The sequence below is a fragment of the Nipponia nippon genome, unplaced genomic scaffold (assembly GCF_047370975.1).
Source record: "Nipponia nippon isolate SJK-2023a ecotype South Korea unplaced genomic scaffold, ASM4737097v1 scaffold_8, whole genome shotgun sequence".
Lineage (NCBI taxonomy): Eukaryota > Metazoa > Chordata > Aves > Pelecaniformes > Threskiornithidae > Nipponia > Nipponia nippon.
This window is the reverse complement of record NW_028262402.1, coordinates 42,195,759-42,217,433: the sequence shown is the minus strand read 5'-3', so window position 1 is coordinate 42,217,433 and position 21,675 is coordinate 42,195,759. Positions and strand designations below refer to the sequence as shown.

At 37.8% G+C, this 21,675-nt stretch overlaps 1 protein-coding gene across 10 annotated transcripts in view; it reads right to left on the bottom strand.

Annotated features, from left to right (window-relative positions):
• Window positions 1-363: 363 nt before the first annotated feature.
• NFIB (nuclear factor I B) overlaps window positions 364-21,675 on the bottom strand; it is a 181,382-nt gene continuing 160,070 nt past the window's right edge. For 5 of the 10 annotated variants that reach the window (XM_087741785.1, XM_087741786.1, XM_087741788.1 and 2 more), the window contains exons 11-12: window positions 17,893-17,981; window positions 364-7,051 (exon numbers count right to left, since the gene is read on the bottom strand). In XM_087741785.1, the coding sequence (XP_087597911.1) occupies window positions 6,922-7,051; window positions 17,893-17,981 (219 nt within the window). In that variant the 3' untranslated portion in view covers window positions 364-6,921. The remainder of the gene's footprint in view (window positions 7,052-17,892; window positions 17,982-21,675) is intronic. The other 5 variants (XM_087741790.1, XM_087741791.1, XM_087741792.1 and 2 more) reach the window with 1 other exon arrangement.

Sequence of the window (21,675 nt, the reverse complement as noted above, 5' to 3'; positions counted from 1 at the left end):
TAACATTGAAAGAAAACAGAGGTCTCCTGCCCTTCCGCTATCATACTTAATCTTACATCACAGGAGAAGCAGTTCAGGTCACCTGTATAATTACTAGGGCTGGTAAAACATGATGATGAAAACTAAATATAAACTTTTAAATTGAGCTGATTACCTAATTATAGGTCCTTTTGTTTCTGTTCTCCTCCTTTTTCAGTGTAACTGCTAAGCCAAAATGTATGCAAACAAATACGTTAAATCGAAACTAAGTATACACAGAACTCACTGTTGTGCCATGCTATCAGGGTACAAGGTTTAAGGTTAGTTTCTAAGATATTACTAATAACGACTCTTAGAGATAGAAAAGAAAACATAAGACCAGGGTCTGTAGCATAGCTCATTTTTATTGTTTAAACAGTTTTTGCATAGGAAATATATCCGCTTCCAGTAATTGACTGCAGTATGAGCAGCTGCTAGCAGTATAGGCTGGATATAACAGTAACAATCACATTAAGTCAAGCTTGATTTACACCAGTTTAAAACTTGTGGCAGTTGAGTTCATTTGTAACCTAAAAAAAGTACCAAAAAGAACATTATTATCCTCCAACCAGGCACAATAAAAACCTTTGTTAACACTCAGGCTAAAAGCAGGTCTGGTGCCAGAGGGCCTTAATTCCAAAATTAAGTAGCTGTACTGTAATGCATCCTACTAGTGAAGGTTCATTACACAAAGACTGTGCATGCACCTCCTTTTTAATTAAAATGTAACCTTCAGGATTTATGGCCTACAGTATGGGGAAAAATGCCAAAAGTTTTAAAATGGATCAACCCTGGTGTGTAGCTAGCAAGCAATAACTGACTACTTGTCACCTACAGTTGTACTAAATGTATCTAAAGAAACACACAGCCCTACAAAAGTTGTTCTCAGAGAAATATCATTGAGATGGGGTGCCTCTTCCCAGCTTACTAAAAGTTCTATATGATATAAGCACAAATTAACAGCTTGATGAAGACATAATCTAATGCAGCTCTTTAGAAGCCTACGCCTGGGATTGAGGAACCCCTCACATTCTACAATGTTGTAGAGATTTATTTTTTTTTTTTGTGAAGAAAATGTTATCTGAAACATATTTACAACTGAACTCAACAGAGACTGTGAAATTGAACAGGCACTGCTCATTTGTTTGAGTTTTTTGGTAAACATTTTGCTGGTTTTTGTTTCTTTCTCATTTTGCATCAACTTTTATCAGTCCATGCAACTTCAATGCCCTCAATGAAGAATGCATAATAAGCCATACTTCTTAAAAAACTTCCTTCTGCATATAGAGATACATTTGCCACATCAGTCCCTGTAGCACAGTTTTCAAAACCATTCTGTCAAAAATACAGTAATACAAAGACTGGCTTTAGTGTCACTAGCTCACACTGTTCTCCATTTATTTAGGCCACCTTTTGTTTTACTGTTACCGTATCATGCAATAAAAGTATTGAAGGCTTAATCCAGGATATTATGATGCTAGTGGCACTGAAGCCCTTTTCACAAATTCAACATACATTTGAATTGCAACACACAGATATTTCTAAAGAGTAATAACTAGTGAACCCTTTTATCATAAAAAAAAAAAAACCAACTACTTACAACCATTGAAGAAAAAATTGCAACAAAAAATGTAAAAATTGACCGTCTCCAACTTGTCCCCTTTACTATTAACAATGTGACCAACAGAGCTGTGGCATGGAAACAGTACAAAGAGTTGTCATGGCAATAAGTTTGGCTGATGCAAAGGTCATTGTGCAGGGTTAAAGGGCAAAATCAGTGGTCCGTGTTACCTCCAACTGCAGTGCTCCACCACACCCACACAATTTTGAGGAACTAGAAAAAACTGGGGAACTAGCAGAAAGTGCAAATAAGAAGGAGGCAGTTTTCAGCTCCTTCAGCATGGAGTAGAACATTCAACTTTGAGCTTTTCCTGTTTAACTTGATTAGCCTGCATATGATTTTACTCTTGCTTTTTTTTTTTCAGTTTTCTATAGAAACCCAATAAAAAAGTCCAGGAGCATGCAGCTGGTTAATGTTAACAAAAGACCTTGACAGGATCATGTAAACTATATTGGATGTCATGCTTGGGGCCTTACTGCCAGCAACGTTAGAGTGTTGTTTCATTAGAAGTGAATACTGTACACTGAATACGGGATAACTTTCTGCAGCCTTCATAATCTCACACAGTAAATATAATTTAGATTTAGGTACAGAACACACTCCGGTGTCACAGCTGCATATGTCCTTGTGCAATCTCTTTCATTAAGTCCTTATGAAGCTACAAGTTGCAAATCCAAAATTCTGCTCCCTGAGGACACAGCTATGTGAGATATAAGTACTGTTTTAGTTCTCTGCCTATCCTGAATTGCTCTGTGAACCTAATCTTAAATACCATCATGTAACAATCACAAAAACTTTTGCTAAAGGCCATATATACTAATAAAAAGACAGTGGTGCTTCCAACATTTTGAAATGCTCTGAAAACCAACTTTCCAATACTAAATACAACAAAATAACCTTCATAAAATATAACTTTTCTCCATTTACATTTTTAAAGGATTAGTAACCTATGCTTTTCAAGCACAGGAATCTGCGAAATAACTCCTAACATGGACAGATTTTTTTTTTAATACATAAATTACGAAACTGGAGAGTTTTAACCCAAGTCCAGTTTCCAAACAAGGAATATTCTTGTTTACTTTAAAAATGGAAATGACATGCATTTCCATTATAATTGTTAAAAAGTTAGCTTTACAAACAAGGGTATTTTAATTAAAAAAAAATTCTTAACAAAACTATACAGTGTACAAATTACTGTCTACAAGGTAGGCGGTTCATTCAGAAGATCCTCCTTTCTTCTCGCTACTTGCAGCTTCACAAATTCATTCACATATTTTCAATGGAGCTGCCCACCTGAACATCACCCCACAATTATATTGCTATAATTAATATTTTTGCCATGTCTTTATGTACAGTCTCCTTCACTGCCTTTTTTTTCCTTAGTCAAGCCTCAAACGTTCATGTCACTCCAGGGGAAACACACTTCAGTGGCACAGCCATGAGGCCAGGGCTGCAAAGCAACTTAATAAAGGCAGAACAGTGCACATAGAACGGGGTGGCTCGATTTAGTCAGAATACACTTCCTGGTGAAGGAGGAGGCCAGAGACTGGATTTGAGTTCTCAATCTTATCTTAATCTTTTGACTGCTGAGCTTAAAAAAAAAAACAAAAACAAAAACAAACAAAACCAAACCACAGCCCAAACCCAAACCTACAGTAAATGAAAAGTTCATTTTCTTCCAAACAGGCTTTTTGATTAGAGAGGCAAGTAGAAAAAAAACCCACAGTTGCTTAACAACCCAATTCATTCACATGGAAGGAAGGTGTTTTTGCTTTTTAAAATGTTGCATCTGTAAGCTCAATTTTTTTCATACAGGAGGTCAGAGGTAACAAAAAAGCTCTGTTAAGGGCATCCATCTTTCTACAGGGGCAATCACCATTTTGACCATTGCACTTTGAAGCCTGAACTTGTTTCAGTTTCATCCCGGTGTGCTACTAAAAGCTTATGCTAACAGCACTAATCAAGGACAGTGTCCCAGCACACCCCTCTACTCATGAACAACTCAGTATCAGACACATGCAGAAAGGACAATATGTACTTTGTTTTACCAGGCCAGAGCCTGAGGTGCACTCTGGGTAGGCCTAGTGCATTTTGGTAATCTCAATAGCCATGTGCTTAGTGAATGAATTCACCACAGGGCTCAGAAAAAGAGCAACATAAAGTTGATTTTCATTTTCAGTTGGTGTCTTATCTTTTTATGTGGGGTTTTCTTTTTTTCAGTTTAGCTATGGGTAAATCTCAAGGATTTGCTTTTCTACAGCTCCTGTCTCTGTAACCATTCAGGCCCTGCCTACACACATATCTCCTGCTGGAGACACAGAGATGCACCACCTCAACCAGGGCTCATTAGCCGCTGCGCGCTGGCCAGAGCCAGAAGGAACTGATTTTGGTGTGCCACTGCCCAGCGCTCAGTGGGGCGACTGCTGCTGGAGCTGCACCTCTGGGGCTGCTCCAGGGTAGGAAAACCTCCAAAAAGCAGACGCAATGGCAAAGGGATGAATTTTCTCACCAGGGTATCCCATATCCACAAGTCTATACTCTCCTCTGCTTGTGGCCAAATAAAAGGATGTGCTTTTAAGAAAAATTCATGCTGCATTGAGCCACACATCACAAAGATCCCTAGCACATAAAAGGTCTCCAGCTACAGGCTCACTACTGATCTGCAAAATGTGATTTTACTGGAAATACACTTTTATTTACATCATAGTTTAATTCAGTTCATTAAGAAACTCCTTCCCCACTACAGCCCAGATCTTTCCATCTGACCTGCTGTATGAGATGACACTGCAAACCTCTGACACAGCCTGGGCAGGATGAAAATTGTAATTCAGATGCTGTGAGTTAACAAACTTGGGGAAAAAAAAAAATGTTTTGACATAGAGAAAAAAAAAGGAATATTTACCAGTCAAGCAGACTAAGAGAGGCAAATTCTCTGCAGGAGCAACTCCAGAGTCAACTGGACTCAGTGGAATTATGCCAGCAAAGATTTTGGCCCTGCACATGCATTTCCCAGACAAAGCAAGCGTCTTTGTCATTCTGAGCCAAAAACATTTTCTAACGTGAACACTTTAGGATGCAGTATCTTTGCCAGAATGGAAAAGGCTTCATCTCTTTGTGGGTCTTGACCTCTTTCTCTTTCTGTCTGTCTGTCTCTCTCTCTCTTTCTCAAGAAAAAAACCCTTAAAGTAAAACAATTTCCTCAAGTCAAGTCTGCCTCCAACAGAATTCATTATTTATTTTTTAAATCCAGAAATGATTTCAGCTTGCACCCCAGGTGGGAAGTTAAAAAGAAGGAACCGATTTGAAGGTTTGTCACAGTAGGCAGAACAGTCGCTTTGCAGCCCTTGCCTGGCTAAGGGTGCACTGCTTCACAGCTACACTGTAAAGTGTTAAAAATCCTCCCCACCCACCCCAGAATATATATATATGTATGTATAAAAAAAAATCCCCTGTCCACCTCTCAGTACAGAAAAGGACCTCATCACACTGCAAAAATAGCAGTACCCACTTTGGTCAATTAAAACAAACAAAAAAAGCATACATTATTCTTTTTTTTTTTTCTTTTAAATCTGTGTACTTACCTATAATAACCAATACAGCTAAAAGCACTACCTACATAGGCAAAACTTGGTATTGCATAATTCGTATAAATTTGTATCCCCTCCCCCCAATATTAATTGGAAGATGAAAAACATGAAAGGTTAATAGAAAAAACACCAAAATACTGAAAATATTGCTGGTCGATTACAATTTTTAAGCGGCAACTATACACAGCCATGATATGCTTTATAAATGTGAGATAAAGGTATAACTGTCTAAAAAATCCATGATGTCACACTTTTTTCCCATCTGGAGTACAAAATATTTTGTCATAAAAATGGTAAAGATTTAAAATTATAATAAATGCAGCAAAACAAGTGTAGTGATGTCAATTTTTTTGTGTTTTTTTTCTTTTTTTGTTTTTTTCCATTTTTTAGATTTCAAGGCAAGGCACGTAATGTGGACATTATATCTTCGTGCAAATTAGGATTACTGGAAAGAGTATTTTAATGATTTTTTTAAAGAGACATAGAGGCAAAATGTCTGCCCATGCACATTATATATCTGTCAATATGTGAAAATTGTTGAACAAGGCTAACTTCTGAAAGCACCATGCAAGTTTTCAGCACCCTGTAATTAGACTTACATTGAGTGCATTATTTAAATATAACATATCCCCATCCTGGTATTACCAGTTTGTAAACGGTAAGCTTTGCCCTTGTGACATGGATTTGCCTATCTCTTTGTCTCTGTGATGCAGATTTTACAGAAACATGTAAACCCTATGGGTTCTTGATGCAACCAGTAACTTTAAATAAATAAATCCTACCCCTCTGTGGAGGCAGCAGCTAAACCAACATAAGTGCTGTGTTTTCATTGATTTCTTTTTCTCAAGGACATGATTTGTCTTGATTTAATGCCTTTTAATGCCCTCAAAAACTGAGGGGAAAAATAAGTTTGTTCAAAGTAATTTTTATTTCTATTTTTAATCCCCTCAATTTAGAGTCCAAGGGCTGAAGGACTTATAGTGATGACCCCTTAGATATGATTTTTAAATTGCACTTGCCTCTGTAAGTGTTTCTTTAGTGGGGAAAACGTTCACTTTTTTCCTTTTTTACTGTTGCATGAGGAGATAACACTTTTACCTACGTAGAGGCATTTCTTCCATAGAGCCTGTGTGTTCATACTGATTGAAAACTTCAAACTGCATAACACACTAGAAAAGGCTGAATTAAGGGCCAAAGTTTAATAAATCCATACTGATAACTAAAGGCTACAGAACTTTACATTTAGAAATCAGAGTGTTGAGAAAAACGGCTGGCTCACGGCCCTTGTCCTCCTGCAGCTCTCTTGCTGCTGCCTAGCCTTTGTTTTGTGAGATAACCAGGAATAGTGATCCCATGCGTAAACAACAAGAATACTAAACCAATAAAACTAGCTTATCATGCAAATATTAAGGCATCTAGAAAGTCAGTTAAAATATATTGTCAGAGACAGAACATCTATTTCCCAGTGGACTTCATACAACAAAGGCTACTTAGCAGGGGCTGCATTCTACCCATCAGTGAAATATCATCGACCCTTTTATGTCATTTCAGTTTCAACCATAAGGGAATTAGTGATTGTAAGAGCTGCAATTGCTGGTCTATTTTTTCTTCTTTCTTCAGCTTCTTTTCTTGTCCTGTCTTCCTTTCTTTTTTTCTTTTTTAATTTTGCTTTTATTTTATTTTTTTTTTTTTCCCTCAGTTGCTTGTTTCTGCTTGAAGGAAAGGTTCTCCAATTATGTTCAAACCATAATTTGGGACATTCGTCGGCAGGATCGGTGTCCTATTTGATACTTGAAAAGGAACCAAGCTAGCCCAGGTACCAGGACTGTTGAAAAGGGGAAAGAGATAAGGAGAGAGAGAAAGAGAGAGAAAAAACAAAACATAAATTAAACATGTTGCAAAAACTAGAACACAAAGAATTTGAATCAGGGTTAAGCCAATATTCATTATTAATAGCGCTACTTAAGATAAAATAAGAAACCAAATTTGTGAATAGTACTTGAAATTCTACTTCACAGTTTTCTTTGTGAAAGCATGACTTATTTGAAAGAAAAATAATTGTGTTGATCTCAGTTGCAAGTAGTATTACTGCTATCTTACACTAAGTGGCCTGTTTGTTTATGAAAGCTCCCCAAAATTTCAGACACAAATATATAGAGCAGACACAACTAACCCACACGAGTAACGCTATACGGCACCACAGATGTTATTTAAGAGCTACTGAAATACACTACAGTGTACAGGTTTGGTCTTTTCAAGAACACAATACAAATGTCCAGTGGTTAAGCTTCCTGTGCGATTTCCTACCCTTTTACAACCCGGCAGTTTATCTTGTCTCAGTCCCAAGATGTGCCTCTGAGGTGCATGGGTCCCCATGAGAACAGAGGACCTTTAGTATTCAAAAAAAATACTTTCTTTACAGATATTTCCCAAAAGGTATTAGTGCCTAAGGAATACTGGACAACACAGGGCCCAGTCATGTAAACACTTGCAGCCAGGGGTAGCCGTGAGTCAAGGGTAGCAGCGAGTACCATAAATTTTTCAACAAATGTCAGAGAAAGAAAATATTTTCAAAGGCAATTCAATGACTTTGGAACTTAAGTCATCATTTCAAAAGCACTCTGTCACTGAAGAGCTTAAGTCCTAATGGTATTCACATGTTTACCAGGCACCAACTAGTAGTAGGTACCGTACCCACCAGTATTTCCAAGATGGATACTCAAAGAAAGACCTCAGCTGCCTCTATTCAGTACCCAGAGCAGACTCTGAGCAGCCTTTTCCTTAGATATGTTTCTGGCAACCCAGAAATAATGGACTTTCTCTAAAGTCTCATCAAATTTATTCAGAAGAAAAACAGGATCGTCATGTCAGCAATCATTGCCAAGCAACTACTACCAGAGCTGGACACAGAGCGTGCAAACACATGCTTCCTCCGCATTTCATTGTATTGAGTTTTTCTTTGCACTAGGTGTTTCCACAAACACAACAACTGACTTGGGAATACACATTGGGATCAGACTGATAAGATTCATGATAACACATCTAAAGACTAAACCCCCTGACACATGTTTTGTGGAGGACGGATACTGGAAGTTTTGTTCCTTCTCTGTCTTTGGTCAGCCCTCCGCACTGCTCTCTCCTTGGATGAGCAGATGCACTTCTGTGGCATCAGGTGTAAAGAGGAAAATAGACCTTTATCTGTTTTAAATGTGTACAAAATAACTACATTTCACTTGGCAGATTTATGTGATCCTTTCAGTTGCTGCTGTATGAACATTGAAGAAAGAGGTCAACTTATTTTCTGAAATCCAGAGGACGTGTTCCTCAGGTCTTTAATATTAAAAATAATACAAACAGCTTCTGTCATTTACTCCTGTTTGATACTCTTTACCTCTCTAAACCTGTTAATTTTCTATTTTGATTCCTAACAATTAATTTCAGGTACTCTGTTTTACACACAAAAAAAGTGGAAAAAATTGCTGACCTGTTTGTCTCAATGATGGTCAAATTCTGAAGGGAGCAGGACTAATTTTTTTCCTCAAGGAAATATGAGAAATATGAATATCCTAATATATTTTAAATGCCTGAAGTACAAATATTATTCAATAGGTTGTGGGGGGGGAGGGGTCCCAATTGGATATATTCTTGATGGTCACCTAAAAATCTGAGGAATTGTAACCTCTTCAGAAATTAAAAAAATCTTGCTATATTTTCAAATCTAAGATCAGCTAATATGTTTAATTAAAAATTTTTCTTTTTTTTTTAATTCTATTGACTATTGCAAATAAAATAAATTCTGTTGTTGGAGAAATAACCCCTTTTGAAACTCAAAAATCACAGTTACACTGCAAATCTTGAAATACTTACAAAGACTTAAACTCAGTTATGCATGACAGATTTGTCCGATATGACTTGATGAAAAGATTATGTTAAAAAAAAAAATTCAATATCAGAACCTCATTGAAGAGGCTTAATTGTTGCAACTTATTCATCTTCCTTCACAATTTGTTTTAAAATGCATTTTTTGTTCCTTCCTCTTCGGATTTCAGTGATGTTAAGAAGTAAGTTCTGAAATAAGACACAGTGCAAATCATTTCCAAGCACAGGGATTTGTAAAAATAGGAACCAGTAATAAAAAATAAAAATAAAAAAAACAAGCAGATTTGTTTGCTCAGGATCTGTCTGAATATATGTTTTACAGCACATGGTTCTGTGCTGTCCTGTTAACATGGATTTAGTGTTTAGTGACTTTAAACAAAATAGAACACTAACTAGAAGAACGTAAATTTTGTGTGGGGTCAACATGGTATTTAAACAATTTCTGTTGCAAAGGCTAAATACACAGCTTCCAGGTTAACCTTCTGAAGATTTACAGCGCACTTCACTGGTCAGATACATATATACGTGACTTTTTTCTTTTTTTTAAAGTTGAAAACCTTCTAATGACTACGGTGGGTAAAGAAAAGCAGTCAGTGTTGATAAAGAACATACTACTATTTGTAGCAGCTTTCTTATCTACTACTTCATATAGGACACAGAGTTCTTGATTTTGTGGAAAGTGCTCAATAAAAATATGTTGTAGTGAGTGACTGATAGGACTGTTGTTGCCATATGACCTACAAATTTAATATAGGTGTTTATTTGAACCTTTCAATCCTCCCACCTTATATTATGACCATGGCAAAAATGCAAATTGCAACAAATTCATCAATCCTGCTTATGAATCCTCAGGGAGTAATAAATCTCCCAAGTTAACACTGTGTAAATCCCACAGGAGTTTTGGAAGCCTCGCATGCTGCTTGCGCAGAGCCTCCTGCTGCCGGCCATAGACAGTTATGGTGCAGGCAACAGAGCACCTGTGGCACCAGGACAGCTACATGCTATCTGCATGTGGTGGCTGGAAAAGCCACCACTCTGACACCTCTGAAGGCGGGCTGAAGTCCCTGATCTACATGCACCCACTGGGCAGCAGCTGGCTCCGCTGGCAGCCAGGAAGGACAGGCCATTCCCTCTGTTTGCTAGCACTCCTAAGCCATGATCATCAAGGCTTTGTTTGTATTTCAGAAATTAGCTTTATCATACCGCAGTTTGATGTAACTCTATCTCAGGCCACCCCAGACCTGATACCCCCACCAAGTGTTTACTGCAGACAAAAGAGGAAACCTGAATGAAAGTTACTGAGGTGAATAGTACTAATGACAGCACAAAGCTCTGAGAACAGCTATGATAAAAAGAATAACCAAAAAAATAACTCAGGATCTGCTAAGCTGCTTACATATGGCTGTCTATCCAACATTCCCACATACCCCATTACATTTACGGTAAATTTAATTGAACTTTCAACTACGATATGAGCCACACCCTGCTTTGTACCTCCCTAGTGCTCCTGCGTGCATCCAAGCCAGACCGACAGCCCAGAAGAGCAAGGTCCCATGTCAGCTTTCTCAAACCTGCTCTGAAAGGACCTCTGTGAGCATCTCAGAGCTTAGCTTCTGCCATGGAAACCATCTACGGATTCTCTGCAGATGTGCCAGTTACTGCTGACTGCAAAGCAAACTGCCTGGGGGCCACATGGGTGGCAACAGCAGGAAAGGGGGAAACACTTTTCCCTTCACCACACTATCCAGCAATTTGCATAAGTCCCAGGTAAACTTCCAGCCCTGAATTTCACAAAAACAGAGGCAATGCTCTGTCTCTGTTCACTAAGTGCCTCAACACAGGGGAAGCCAAAACTCTTTCCACTGCCCAGGACACAGGCAAGCTGGTTTTCCTTGCAGAAGGTAATGAGATGTCCCTCTGTCCACATGGCTTCTCCTTTAAGATAAAGATAAAAAACCTTTGTATGTATGAGCGGAATAAAGCACGTCTACCCCACTCTCCAGCTCACTGCTCCTGAGGAAATCTGTGAGCCCTGCACTGACAGAGGTTATAATATAAATGCCTGTCCCTTGGAATATGAAGTGAGACCTCCAAAAAACTTCTCTAGGCTAAGTTTTGAAGAAAATTACATAAGATATCCTTCAGATATTGCTGTGAGATTCAGACTAGTAGACTTTTTGAGAGAGTATGTTTTGCAGGACCACCTTCCTGAAGCATTATACCTCTAAGTAATTTCACTACCAGAAACAGTTTTCTCTCACCATAACTAAACTATTAGCTGTGTTATACAGTCATCAGTTCCCCCTCTATCCATGGCAAGTATAATGCATTTATCTGCTCAAATGTAATAAAATAGCAAAGGAAAATTCTGCAAGCATCCTACAGGGTTAACATTCTCCATTACAGTTTCCATTACAGTTTTCACATGTTAATTCAATCAAGATTTCTGCCATGATTTCCTCTTAAAGATAATAATTGCTGTTTCAAGAACCTCTGATTAAAATATTACTGGAATGGATCACAAGCAGTACTAACATTATACGTATATACAGTCTGCTTTGGAGATTATAATAACATAAAGAGTATAATAATGTTAAACAATTGACTGAATGCAATAAAAAATAAATCCAATCAGACCCAAGTAAGTAAGTCTGAAGGATTTTAAGATTCTTATTTTCCACCAGTTACTACCTTCTTTCTATAACAGCTTCAGAAGTCTGTAAGAGTATTTCACCATTTGGAAAGTACACCTTAACCAGTATTTCTTGCAGCTTTACCACCCTGTGCATGAATACATTAGCTTATACGAGGTAGAACAGATCATGCCAGGTAAGTCTTTGGACAGAAAAAGTAGAAATGCCTTCAATGTCAAGAGAAGTGGCACTAGCGAGTCACCAAGCGAGGTTCGTCTATCCCTGCAGTAAGCAAGTGCTCACCCATACAAGTACAGGGAACTTTACCACTTCAAATTGTTAAGATCATACGAACTTTGGAAACACAATTGTGCTAACCTCAGTGCCCTGGCTAAATTCCCACTTGTGCATTTCTGCCAAAAGAATAACCACCCCTCTGGCATCTACTTAATGTGGTACTTTTGTTACCATGCTAAACTGGTATCTGTAGTTAAACAGCTGCCAAATTTCACCTCCAAGGTGAGCATTGATTTCAAGAGATATATTAAGTATATCTCAGCTTAATTTAGGATGACTAAAAAGTTTAGCGGGCACATACCACCCATCTAGCAGATGGAGGAGGTAAAGACCTACTGATTTATGCCCAGAGGAGGGAAAAGGGAATTCTGCTGTAAGAATACTTACTCTATTCCCTGAAGGCCCCTTTTTTGTGATAGCATAATGAAAAAAAGGTAAGGAAAGATTAGGAAGAAGCCACAGACCCCATCACTAACAAAGAAAATCCACAGCAGAGGAAGGGCCCAGAGAAAAGGTGCATGTCCATACTGTGTTCTGGGCCATGACTGCATGAGTGCTTGGTGCAGGAACAGGGCTAAAGCAGGTTTGCAAACACGCACATGCACAGAGGGGCCTATGACCAAGTGGGTGGCTGCCTCCCATAGAGCCAAACCATGGAGAAGATGGGCTCAGGTTACCAGAGACCATTGGGTCACCTATGAGAAACTGACTCTTCACTTTCCACATCTACACTGCTTTTTTCCCCAAGTAATACCATTTCCAATTATAATCTGTTAGGTTTTTTTACCTTAGAACTTTTAAAAAATATAACTAGAAGTTTATTTATCAAATTAGCATGATTAAATAATAATGCAGATAATCCTAAGTGCACCCCAAAAAATACCAAAATCCTACAGCATAGTTTTACTGCTTCAAAAGAAACAATTGGAGGTAAGATGGTCAAGAAGTAGAAAACTGGAGTAACCAAGGGGTTAAAGATACAGTTTACACTTGGGAATTCTCTATAATATGCTCCTCCTTCCCCACCAGTGCTGCCAAAAATCATCTGACAGGAAACATAAGATTACGTTTGTCCTACCTAAGTAGAACAAAGAGCGCTCAGAACAGGCAACCAGTTCACTGCAAAGCGGGAACTTTTCTAATCCTGCTGGAATCTGCAGTGCTGCTCAGAAAATATTACTGAAGTTGTTTTCTTTACTTTAACGTCTTGCTTCTGGATCATCTCATTCATTTTGGTCACACTACAGTTCTTGCTGCTTCTCCCATAAAGGTTAACTTAAAGCTCCAAACATAATCATGTGGAAAATGGACATTATTGATTCCTATGGTTCATTGTTCCCCCATTCTAAGTCCCTGAAGTTCAAGTTCAATCTGGAATTACATCATGTCTGGTTTCTCCTGGTTACCAGACGGCTTGAGACGTGACCACAGCTACAGAAAAAACAAACAGCCTTCTTCACGCTTCGGCTCCCCTATCGATTCAAACATAAACTTTTTTTCTTTCTCTCAAGTATGCTTCAAGTATGGAGCATGGTTAATTTAGAGATTAAGTTCCAAATTAGATTATCTAATGGCATCTTAATGGATTGCTGATCCATTTCCTGTGGGATGGCAGCATGCAAGTCTGGCTTGAATACAATTAATTTCTTAGGAAGTGTTCTGAAGATGTTTGCCTAGATGGAGAGGAAACGTAATGTTCTGCACATCTTTCTGCATTACAGAGTTGGGCAAAACTATTAGACTTAGCAATTTAAATTGATAAAGACCAGAAATCATTAGGTTTTCTTTCTATGAATACTTTTACAATCAGGATACTTCAGCATTTTTGTTCTTAAATTGTAATGAATTGATGCTTCTATTCCAAAACATTGCCCAAGGGGTTTGGGGCGGGGGAGGTGGGGGCCATAGGGTATGAACCATTGCTCTAACAGGTGTCTGTGTTTGCCAAAATGTGCTTGCCACAGCAATGCTGCTGACCGTTTTACTTTAGCTATGTGTTTGCTTCACATCAAACACACACAAGGTACTGTGCTACAAAAGCAATCTGCCCCCTTTCTCAATTCCCCTCCTATTTCTTTCACAAATCAGTGATTATCCCATTTGATTGCCTTATCAGCATCATTATCATAAACCCAGAGTGGTGCTGGGAGGAAAAAATTATGCTTGGAAAGCTGAACACCCCTACAGCTAGAGCTGAGAAGGAAATTCAGCATTCTGAGAACAGAGCTCCCCTCAGCATCTCCAGGAACAAACCAGCTGTTGTGCTATGCTTATGTGTCAAGATAACAGACTGAAAGCAGGAAATGCTAACCTAGTACATTTGCCTGAGTAGTGTAAATGTAATGTTAAAGTAACAGTTAATCCATAAAACTAACACAGAAAGATTGTTAAAAAAATGAATATAAATAACAATGGTTGGGAATAAAAATCTGTTTGGCAATAACTGAGTTAAAATGTACACTTTGGCCATGAAAATTTTCTTACAGTCTGTGAAAGACTTGCAAATACTCAACACGCTCTGAGACCCATCATGGCAACTTTTACGAGTGGTCCTGCTGGAATTAATATCAATGGCATAAAGAGTGGCTGAGATTCAGGCTCAAACTCATGTTATCAGGCTTACACACAGACACACACACGTTTTTTCTCACTCTCACTCATGTCTTAAGTTTACTTGTTGCATATGCTCTTGCTCTTATGTAGCAACTGAGACTGTATTTTCCTAATTGAGCCTTACAGATTTTCACAGCTTCCCCTCACCTTCTGTCTCTAGGAAAACAGTTATTACCACAGAACTGTGGTTATGAAAAAAGAAGGTTGTGGGGTTTTTTTAATGGATTTTGAGTATCATCTTCATATGTATAGCAAAAAAAATGACCTAAATGAACTTAAAAGTATTTGAGAACTTAATTCTATTGATGCGCTTAAATGTTGTCCAAAGTTCAGCAGACACAATAAAATATGTACCATAAATGCTGTAAGCAAGAAAAAAACATAACTGTAGATGGTTAGGGTATCAACAGCAAAAAAAAAAAAAAACGTGCTACTTCCAAATACTTTACCGAATGACTGGCTTTTTTTCCCTTTTTTTCAGGATGCTCACAGGATGTTTTATATAAGAATTTCCTTTAAAGATACTAGAATGTTTCATTCAGCTAAGCAAAGTATTAATCTAGTTATCACTATTACGTGCAAGTCTTCTGGTTTTGAAGAAAATGGTGCATCAATGACTTAAAGTTTTGTGGTTTTCTTTTTTTTATCTTGTGTTACTCATATTCTCTTTTTTTTGCAAAGTTCAGTCTTTTGCGTATGGAGCACTACTGCCCTATACGCGGGACTTTAAATGCCAACAAATACATAATTTTATAAGGAAAGAAAAACCCAGAAAATATATTCAGAAACGTATGTATCATATTTTGAAATCTATGCATCGTATCTACTATCAGGTATGGCAGGCAGCTACTAATAAGACAAAGAACACAGAAATAACAGAGGTTTGTTCATCATTTGCTCTCCCCAGGTTTCCAAGGTGTGGTTCACCAACAATGCTCCATGACAAAGCTTTCAGCTTGGCCACCTCTGCTACCTGATTTCTGTAGAGACAGGACAGCTAACATTGAGGCACTGACAACTTTTTACCTTCTTGAGGTCAACAACATTTCTGAAAAATCAGTATACTTAAAATAACCACAAAAGCCTGCTGTAGAAGGTCAGATTGAGTACCATCAAAATGGACACTGCAGAGTTGAGGAAATCACACAATCAAACATTTATCAAACCCTTTTGTGGGAGAAAATTTGACTGTCTTGACTAGGATGTGTTTCTTTGCCAACAAGCAACAATTCCTTTTGCAATATGTTCTTTTTTTAGTGTTAGTTTTAGTGTTAGAAGGGCTCACTGCTCCTCAGCCTGTGCAGGTATCATTTCTCTTCTTAGATCCTCACCTACATGGGATTTGAGGAATGTTGTATTCCAAAGCCCAAATCCTAAAAGCTATCTACTTAGGGAGAACTAACAGTTTGTTTCTTTGGTCTCAAAGGCTGTGCTTAATTCAAGGCCAAGTAAGTGAATCCTAGGCCTGTAAAGAGATGCCCATGGCAGACTTTGTGCTTAAGCCCATCTGGCAGCACTTTTATATGTTGGTAGGGTCAAAGTGGCAGGCAGCACTCTGGGAGTGACCTGCAAAGCAGTTTTGTCTATAAAGGTGAGTGGATCATGGAGCATTCTTGTATTCACCACCAAAGTTTCCTTGGTCATCACCTAGAAACCTTTTTTCCTCCCTTTCCTGTCTTTTTATAGTTTATGACCAAGGGTCTTGTGTGATGGGTACTGAAAAACAGAATTCAGCAAACACTGGGACAGTATTTCAGCCAGTATAAACTGGCATTACTTTAAAGGGGGCTGGAGTGGTGACTGAATAAAACCATTCAAGGATATTCCTAGATAGGCAGTTGTGATATACTCTCCTAATGCCTGTCAATGCCCTGAAAAAGCAACACCCTTTGTAGTGGGAGAATAAATCACCCGCTCTGTGCTATACTAGCTCAGTTTGGATTCACTCTTGGCAGTACATTGAAAACTGTGGCAATTACTGCATGATGGGGATTTATAATGTGAATCACAGCCCTTGAGGAGATGAGATGAATCCATTAGCTAATTTCCCATTGTGCCATTTAATCTATAAGGGAAGAAATGACAACACCTTGCTTTTCCACCACAATTCTTCCAGATTTTACATATTATTTCAGAAAAATTGCAAAAAGGAAAAGTAAAGCAAAAATATTCAAGGCATTTAAACTTCAGATTTGTAAACAGCACTTTTCAAATTCCATAATTACCCTTCCAAGTTGACATGCAAAAACCCCAAACCTTCTAGCAATCCATATTACAATACAGTGCCTCAAAAGGCATTTTGTACATAATACATAGACACACTCACATTCACGCACATACTTACACAAGCTATTCAGAAGTACATATACTTTCATGTGCACACAAATGTCCAGGAAGTATTTAAAATTATTTTGAGAGTGACTAGTTAATACTTCATCTGACAGGCTCTCAACCCACAGGCTTCACGTGTACAACCCCCATTAAGTGTTGAGTGTTGCAGATAATCCTGCACATGAAAGAGGTGAAAAACTGATGTATCACAATAATTTGATTTGTTTACACACCTATTTAGACACGCCCCCTCCTACTGTTACCATAATTCATTATATACCAAGAGATGTAAAAGATAATAAGGAGTAGTTTATTAATATACCAAGGGTTAATGGGTTTTATTGTTTGCCTTTTTTCATACAAAAATAAACTCTCTTTTGTGTAAATCTTTACTAATTATTCTGTTATTTAGTTGAGAAATAAGATGGTTTATATCTTACCTTCACGTACATGTTAGTGACCTAAATCTACACCACCTGGTTAGTCAGAAAAGTCTCTATGAATAGTACGGTTATTCATTGTCCAAAACCACCACCACCTCAGACATTTGTTATTGTACTCATCTATACTTCTAACAGCATCATTTTCTTTGTGTTAACTCCTAGCCCCCCAAAATATGTCCTCTATTCTGCAAATGACATTTTCATTTTTAAAGCCTAAGATCAGTATTCACTTAAATTTACAAAATCTTTGCATTTGACAGCACAGCATTGTGATTCCAGGTGCTTAATTAACGCAGTTTCTAAATTCAGCTTACGCTAAAGATAACCTGAATGCGTATGGGAGAAATGTTACACACATGTTTTGATCAAATGCTGTCACATATTCCTGTGGAGGCCTGCTAAAACAGATACTGTAGCTGAATGCAACTTTTTTAGAGGTGGTGTAGGGGTGGAAATAATTAAAATGTTACCTTTGCCAAGTAATTCCCAATGTATCCTCACTGGCACTGGGGTATAAATGCCTGCCGTTTTGATTCATGGTCCAGTCACAAATTCTCAGCTGTCAATTGAAACCTAGCAGTCAGATATGGATCGAGCAGTACTACAGTTTTTAGTATTTAAATGAATACATGCAAACTAGTACTGTACATGGCAAAAGCCTTACTTTCCCAAGAAGTAACTATAAAAAATAAAACAAACAAACAGAGAAAAATAACTTATTCTGAGAAATAAATGCCTATAGATTTGCTTAAGATAATGCTACTTTAATACGGTCCTCTATTAATAAAGCATAAAACTAGCGTTTAGCACATAACAATTAGCCATAATTAGATTACAAACTGAGCTGGAATAAAAGGAAATGTTAATATTTAATAGCGAGATACTTTAAGAAAGGAAATAAAAATGCTGTTTTCTCTAAGAAATGCTCTACATAATGTGTATTAAGTAAAGGTCAAATATAATCAATATCTTGCAGCATGCATTTTGTGAAACATAGAAGACATGCAATTTATAGAAAATTTGCCCAAATTAAACAAAATATATGTCCTTATCTTGCTATTTAAGAAGGATAAAGGTATTTTGGTATTGAAATTTATTCATCTCGTGTTACTGAAAGTGGTATTACTTAGCAAGAGGTGACAAAATAATCTAATCTTGCTTTAGACTCAGAATAATAACATTTAAAATACTTTATAGCATTTTAATATAATGAGGAATGTACTAAATGTTAGCTGAAACAAATTCTTCCCAGGTAGTCAGATCATCAGTTCTGCCTTCATGGATTGTTCAAGCAAACCTCTATAGCTCTCTTTATTTAACAGCTGCCCTATAGTGTTAGCAGATTTATTGGAAAGATATACTGCTTATTTTTAAGTTTAAAAAAGTGAACTTATCTGGCTTGTGAAGAAAACATACATTTTAACCTCTGTATAGTCATGCTGTATATAAATTGCTGTGCCATTATATATGATACAGCACTCTGAATTGAAGATAATGTTGTTGTTGAGTTTAATTGTATTCGATGTGTTTTAGTTTCCTCTATTCGTATTCACAGTCTTTAGATAGCCCAGGCTACAACAAACAAACTACAACAAACTATTTTCACAGGACCACAATTAATTGCAGTCTTTTCCTGAAAAATACAAATGCTGAGGACAAGACAATATTGCAAACCTGACCCTGTCTGACTGTTAGACTCATAAGCTTCCTGCTGTTAAGGTCTGAGAAATGGAAATGTTAGTCTCTGATGTTTTCATAAGGATTGTTTCTTGTTTATTATCTAAAGAACTCCAAGGGACCTTCTAAAGGCCATTAAAAGCATGACTAAACCTCATGAAATTAACCAGAAAGGGAAACATGCAGTCAAAAAGTTTGCTAGAGGTAACTGTGAATAATATATGAAATATGTTTAAAGAAAGGGGTAGGTAAATATTTGGTTTAGTCACTATACAAAACAGTATTGTAAACCTGATTTTAATATTGAAGACATCATAGTAAAATATGTCAGCTCAGTTACTCAATGTACAGTAGATGTATTTCTGCTGTAATCCTTAAGAATGTCATCATCGTCATTACAGATCCGTATTTTAAAGCTTTATAACAGCCATAAAAACTCACTTCCAGCTGAAACACAAGACTGAAAGGTTAAACCCCTCCTCTTTTCTTCTTTCACAAAATATAAAATCTATGAATAAAAGCCCTTTGGCTGATTAGAACCATAAAAAATACTAAAATCACAAACTTAGTTTTACCAAATGATTTTATGCACTTAGTTCTAGGTCCAAAATCTGGAAAGCACTTAGCTCGCTATAGAACCTGATTGCATTTGCCATTTGAGGGAAACAGTAAGGTACTGATGTATTACATTTTAGCAAATCAGCTTCTGCACTAAATCATTATATTCTTCCCACAGCCTTCCACATGTACAATTAATGCGTTAAATTTTTCATTAGGAAAGTTCCAAAAAGAGCTTTTCAAACCTATTTCATAAATGTTAGTAGTGACATACTTCATATTATATACAGTCATATATACCTCAATACATATACATGTAAATACTGTAACAGTAATAAGAGAACACGTGCATTTTTTATATATGCTGCACACACATACACGCACCTCTATATGAAGATTCATGATACACCAGACTTACAGTTAAACTGTAGTGCTATTCACTGCACCAACTGTGCCATACTTGCGATACTGACAACACCTTGAAGAACTGCAAGTCTGTATGACAACGGCTTCTGTGATAATCCCAGGACTGCATCAACTGTGCTGAAAACCACCTTCCCAATGTTAAAAACTATTGCTCCACACTCCTCAGCAGGTTCATGTAACTGCCATGTTTTCTTTAAAAACTAACCTTCCAGGAAAATGTTTTTTTTTTCTCCCTCACATAAAATTTTCTCTCCCAAATCACTCCTGCTTAGAGGAGAATGTCTAAGATTTAGAAATATACTTTCAGAAGTATGTAGAAATATCACTTTCAAAGTCTGTGTCTGCATCCCTCATGTGTGTTGAGTGCTTTCTGGGTAAAAAGGCTGGAGAAGCTTAAGAGAGCTCTGTGAGCCCTGGCTCCATTTGTTGGAAGAAGACGTCTGTTCACAGCAACAGCAGGAACACTGCCCTTGGAGGATGTCCAGACAGCCCACTAGGGAAAGCCTGGGGGCACAGACCTGACATGAGTACCAAGCTTTGGAAGGATGTAGGGCACTTAAGTATAGTATTTTGAGTGCTGTATGTTATCTGGAGTCATGGTGAAAGCTTTCTGGCTAGTTCTAGTCCTTAGAATAACTTAAGTGACCGCTAAAACCATGCCACAGCGTTAGCTGGAGACGAGAAGGCACATTCACTCACCCACAGTAAGCCACCTAAAAGATTTTCTCTGCAGGACATGTGAAAGGGAGAGGCAGGAAACTACTTGAAGGCTACTTCAGAAAACTTAAATATCTCAGTAGAGGGACTTCAAAAATAGTTCTCATTAGACATTTAATAAATGCTGAAAAACACTACTAACTTTCTCAAAAATATGCTATGAATGCAAAATAAATTACTTGATTTGGCATGTGACATGATGAAAAGTCTTTCCTAGAAGCCTGTTGGACAGGCCTGCTCTTCAGTCCCACAGCTTTGTCATTTTCAGCAAGGCAAGCCACATGAACCCCACTTCAATAACACCTTCCATCCACGAAACATTATCAATGATATTTTTATTTATCTCTCACCTAACCACACAGAAAAAGAACATGGTTCTGTATTCTGAAGTGGGGAAGGATGCCCAGCCTTGCAGCAGATGGGGAAATCTCACAGGCAGCCCAGCCATTTCCTGACACATGGAGCTGCAGCAGTCTCTCATCCCTGCTATATGTGCTCACTGCTACACTCATGAAGCAGCAGAGAGGACAAAGACCACTGCAAGTGTTTCTCCAGGGAGGCAGTGCAACTCCCTCACCTGCCTCAGCTGTGTCATAGGAAGGGGTCACAGACCCAGGCAGAAGCAGAGCAGTAGACCGAGTGCTTCTCCTAACTCATCTACCTCCCTGCTCCTGTTGTGCCCTCTGTAAAATGTCAGAAAAGCGATTTTGTTTTGCACTTTCCAGTGCTGTGAGACATACTGATATGAAGTTCTGCCCGAGAGCTAGATTTCACTATAGCTGCCTTTTCAGTTTAAAGTGGGCACCTTCCAAGCACAACCATCCTGCAGAGTTTTAAGTATGCAAAACCCACATACATTAAAAACCCATATTCAA